At 47.7% G+C, this 5,491-nt stretch overlaps 1 protein-coding gene across 1 annotated transcript in view; it reads right to left on the bottom strand.

The window, feature by feature from the left end:
- Positions 1 to 528: 528 nt before the first annotated feature.
- dpysl2a (dihydropyrimidinase like 2a) overlaps positions 529 to 5,491 on the bottom strand; it is a 37,955-nt gene continuing 32,992 nt past the window's right edge. The window contains exons 12-14 of the mRNA XM_042100327.1: positions 5,420 to 5,491; positions 5,096 to 5,261; positions 529 to 3,637 (exon numbers count right to left, since the gene is read on the bottom strand). The exon at positions 5,420 to 5,491 is cut by the window's right edge and continues 108 nt beyond it. Coding sequence (XP_041956261.1) covers positions 3,546 to 3,637; positions 5,096 to 5,261; positions 5,420 to 5,491 — 330 coding nt within the window. The 3' untranslated portion in view covers positions 529 to 3,545. The remainder of the gene's footprint in view (positions 3,638 to 5,095; positions 5,262 to 5,419) is intronic.

The raw sequence follows: 5,491 nt of genomic DNA, 5'->3' as shown, positions 1-5,491 counted from the left end.
CTAGACTGGGTGTGCACATCTTGAAGGGTCTCAGATAGCTCGTTCACATCCTCCGGAGGGAGATAGGCCTATGCTTTGACACAAGGTCACTGGTGTTCTGCTGTTGAGCGTAGGAGGCCGATGATTCAGCACGCTCAACCGGGGAATCCTCAGATCTCGGCGAGATGGATTCGTCTGAGACGCTGCACCGCGTGGGAGGAGACTCTGCGGCGCGTTTACACCCTCTGCGTTCGGCTCGCAGCGATTACAAAGCCTCTAAAAGTGAGTACCAAGGCTGGCGCGTCTTAATTGGGATGCTTACGTAACATAAATCTGCTGGAAGGCCCCCCCTGCTGACGTTAATTATCTCGTGTTTCGAGCGTTAATTATCTTGTGTTTTGATTATGGTTAATGAGAGGCTGGAGAGAAACGCATGAGCTACGGCTGCGTTGTAGCAAAAGTCTATATTGCCCTCTTGTGTTTGCTTTTGATTACTGCATCTGTGCACTACCAGGATTTCGTGCTACACATCACGCGTAAAAAGATACGTTTAGTAGTACAGAGTTGTTTATTTCATTATCACATTTCACATGCCGTAAGACAGATATTTTTTAAAGCACAGAAAACACCCAGAGACGTCGAGTCTTTGTTCATTTTTTTTAATACTTAAAATCATTTTTAGTAACACCTATGGGAAGCAGAAGCTTTCTGATCTCCCAGAAAGCCTCTCTACATCCCAGCAGTCTACAAAACAGACACCGTCAACAGTACAACCTCAACAGTGATGGCAAAAAGGGGAGCAACGACAGAGTCCAAATCAGAATTCAAAAAATGAGGAGGTTCCTACAGAAGCCCTCTCTGTCCCACTCACTGACTGACATCACAAACTAGCCTGCAGAAACGGACGGACGGACAGACAGACGGACCAACCAAGGGACTGGAGAGCTCTGGGGGGGAGGGGCCAGATGAGCGCCACTCACCAGGCGTAGCGTGAACCACAGAACTCAGGTTTACAGAGAGAAAGAGAGAGAGTAGGTTTGTGTGGACGTGTGTGTGTGTGCATGTGTCAGAGAGAGCGTCTCTGTGTCACATGTGTTTTTAGCACAAGCTTGGAAAGGACTGATTTGTTGACCAAAGGTAATGTATGTACAAACATGGCATGTGAAGTGTGTGTGCTGTATATGGATGTATGTGTGTGTGTGTGTGTGTGTGACAGCTGCCCGTGACTGCTCCACCCCTCAGGTGCCTCACACACACATGGAGAGTGAGAAGAGTGTGTGTGACGCGCTGGAAGAAGAGCATTGGAGGAGGTGACATGGCATCCTTGTGACGTGACGTGACGTGAAGTGGGAGGTGGGGAGAAGCAAGCCTAATCAGAATACACACACACACAGGTCTCACTAGCACAGCAGGCATGCCACACAGACCAGATGAGGTTAGAGACACACACACAGAGTTCACACACACACACACACACACACAGCGGCCCCCTCAAGAGCGGCTATGGGCCAGACCTATCGTACATGTGTCTCAGAACTGGACAGTACAGTCCAGAGGCAGCAGCTGTGTGTGTGTGTGTGTGTGTGTGTGTCTTACAGCTTGTGTCTGTGTTGAACCCACTGTGGCTACAAAGCAGAGTGATGGAGGTTTTCTGTCATGTAGAGCAGCAGGGTATGTGTGTGTGTGTGTGCTCGGGTGGCCTGTCTCGTCCCAGACACCAGACAGGAAGGATAGCACCTGGTACAGCGGGTCGCTAGGAGCAACCACCATGGCTGTCAACACCAATAAAAGAGTGGGTGTTGGAGAACAGTTGCCATAGCAACGTTCTTCCTTTGAGAGACAGAGACAGAAGAGATAATGAAATACCCCCCCCCCCCCCCTCCTCCAAGAGCTGTGCTATTGGTTCATCTGTAATACTGTATTGTGTGAGTGAATCTGTATTGGGTGAGTGATTCTCTGCACTGTAATACTGTATTGTGTGAGTGAATCTGTATTGGGTGAGTGATTCTCTGCACTGTAATACTGTATTGTGTGAGTGATTCTCTGCACTGTAATACTGTATTGTGTGAGTGATTCTCTGCACTGTAATAGTGTATTGTGTGAGTGATTCTCTGCACTGTAATAGTGTATTGTGTGAGTGATTCTGTATTGGGTGAGTGATTCTGTATTGGGTGAGTGATTCTCTGCACTGTAATAGTGTATTGGGTGAGTGATTCTCTGAGTGATTCTCTGCACTCTAATAGTGTATTGGGTGAGTGATTCTCTGCACTGTAATAGTGTATTGGGTGAGTGATTCTCTGAGTGATTCTCTGCACTCTAATAGTGTATTGGGTGAGTGATTCTCTGCACTGTAATAGTGTATTGGGTGAGTGTATAATATCGTATTGTGTTGCCTCCTTGTCCAGCAGACTCAGTGGCATGAGAAGAGGTGGAGCGGGAAGCGAGGGCTGGTCTGTTTATAGCCGCGGCCACAAGTGGGCATCGGCCATGAGCTCTTTCAGTGGGCATCGGCCATGAGCTCTTTCAGTGGGCATTACCCATGAGCTCTTTCAGTGGGCATGGGCCATGAGCTCTTTCAGTGGGCATTGGCCATTAGCTCTGTCAGTGGGCATCGGCTATAAGCTCTTTCAGTGGGCATTAGGGGCCCACTCTCAGGAGGGTGAGGAGCGGAGACGCGCAACATGAGCGAAGGACGGAGGAAGACCAGAGATTGTTAGCAGACCAGCTGACCCCAGATCTGCTCAGAGGACAACCCCAGTAGTGAGCTCTGCACATGGCTGCAGGCTAGAGGACGCCCTCTAGAGGACAACCCCAGTAGTGAGCTCTGCACATGGCTGCAGGCTAGAGGACGCCCTCTAGAGGACAACCCCAGTAGTGAGCTGAAGGAGGTGCTATTCTCCTCCGTGCAAATTTGTGCGCGTCCAAGACGTTAAATATAATAAATACTGTATCTGTGTGTGGAAGGGCACGCGTGCATGTATGAATGTGTGTGTGTGTGTGTGTCTGGGTGTGTGTCTGGGTGTGTGAGCTTTGAGGGGTTAGCTGTGCATCCCGGGTAATGTACACAGGACATCACACAAACACACACGCACACACTGAAAATCTGAGGGATGAATGGCAAATAACTGCTCATGATTTACTCAACTATTTCAGAAGACATAGAGATAGAGAGGGAAACCGAGAGAGAGGGAGAGAGAGAGGAGACAGAGAGAGAGAGAGGGAGAGAGAGAGGTGACAGAGAGAGAGAGAGGGAGAGAAAGAGGAGACAGAGAGAGAGAGAGGGAGAGAGAGAGGAGACAGAGGGAGAGAGAGAAAAGGGCTACGGATATCAGGTGTCGTGTGTGTGTGTGTGTGTGTGTGTGTTGGAGGAAGGAGCAGAGATGAGCATTCAGGGGGAGACGTGTGTGTGTGTGTGTATGTGTGTGAGTGTGTGTGTGTGGTTGTGCTTGGAGGGATCCCAGTGTTGGTGCAGAGTGGAGTGGAATGGGGGGGTGTTGGGGGGGTGCAGTTGGGGGGGTCCTCACCCCATCCCCCCCCCCCACCCGTTATGAAGGGCGCCCCACTGCTCAGCCCAGGCTGGTGATGTTGGCACGCCCACCAGGGGGCGCCACTATGCGCTGGGTGGTGCGGCGAGGAATGTTGTCATCCACCTGGGCACCTGGCACACACAGGACGAGAAGCAACATGACAACATGCTCCCAAAGCACCGATACACATGAATCTGTACACACACACACTCACATACATACATGTACGCACACACATGCGCACGCACACACACACACGCGCATACACACGCACGCGCACACACACACACACACAGACACGCACATACACACACACACACACACACTCACATACATACATGTACGCACACACATGCGCATACATACACACACACTAGGCCTGTGGGATATGAGGAAAACTGTGATGTGCGATAAAGTTGTTCAATATTGCAATAACAAGGATATGACAAAATGTAAGTGATAAATGAACAAATACTGAAGCGTGCATATTAGCTATACAGTTCCTGTCCTTCCGCCTTAATAGGTTCACTGTTAATAAAGGCCCCTGACACTGAATAAACTATGAAACTCCAAACATGCTGTTTGTTGAACAGATGCAACATATGCACGGAAGGCTCTTAAGCCTTTTGTTATATTCCGCTCCATACATGATCACTCCGACACTGAATATCTTGTTTGCCAAATAATAACAATTTTGACACACAAACAAATCCTTTTTTATCGTAACGTTCTTATTCACTAGGTGCAACACCCAACCGAGTCCCTGTAGACACTAATTACATTAACAACAGCAGCAGCTACAAACTCCACCGGAAACAAACGAGCTGGGTAAAGGGCCTTCCATACATAAACCCACTTGGATATGAATATCAAACCAAATAAAAGTATCAATAACACATTATGACTATGAGAAATGAAACTTTACTTGACAGTATTGACATAAGAGTGACATGACACTGTCACAAACACATGACACTGTCATGACACATCAACCCTAACCCTAAACCTAACCTTAAAATTAAATTAAAGTTTTAAACCACTCTGTGTCTTTTTTACAAGCTCCTCTCTTTTATTTTATTTTCTTTTAACTTTTATTTTATTCTGTTTTATTTATTTTATTTGACTTTTAGATGGGATTAGTGGGGTGGGGACAACTGGCCAGTGCATAATGGTCCAAACAACCACTCACCAAAGCAAATTTTAATTCTAATTTCCTAACCCTAACTTGTCATGAGAAATCCGAATGACACTTAATGACAGAAGCGTTATGTCATAAACGTTTACGACTTGTTTATGACACGTTCATGACAGTGTCATGTCACTCTTATTTCAATACTCTGTCAAGTAAAGTGTAACCAATGAAAGTTACATTTTGTAAATAAACTGTACGAAAATCATTGTGATTTATTTTTGTGTGTAACCACATTTGGGTCCAAGTTTGAGTCCGACCCCCTGCGGTCATATCCCGACCCCACCCATCTCTCTCTCCCACTCAATTCCTGCCAATCTCTTTACTGTCATAATAAAGGCAAAGATAGGCCTACCTACTACACACACACACACACACACAAACACACACACACACTTACCGGACAGGCTGAAGCCAGACTGGTGGAGGTTGCGGACTGGCTGTGGGGTCTGTTTGACCGGAGACGTCTTTTTGGAGGTCACTGGGGTCATGACCTTTGGGGTGACGGTCACCTCACACACCGGTCCGTCATAGAGACCGCGAGGAACACCCCTCAGCTCAGCCAGCTGCACACACAAAGGAAACGATTAAACACACACACAAACACACACAATGTTCAAAGATACATGCATACACACACACACACACACACACACACACAGACACACACATGTTTAAAGACACACACACACACACACACACACACACACACACACACACACACCCTGCTGCGAGCCTTTATCCTCTTGTAGACGTTGTCAGGGAAGGGTTTGCGGGTGACGTAGCGTCCGCAGCC

This window comes from Alosa sapidissima, chromosome 8, assembly GCF_018492685.1.
Source record: "Alosa sapidissima isolate fAloSap1 chromosome 8, fAloSap1.pri, whole genome shotgun sequence".
NCBI classification, from domain to species: Eukaryota; Metazoa; Chordata; class Actinopteri; order Clupeiformes; family Clupeidae; genus Alosa; species Alosa sapidissima.
Note: the sequence above shows the minus strand (reverse complement) of the source record. Positions and strands in the feature narration are given on the sequence as shown.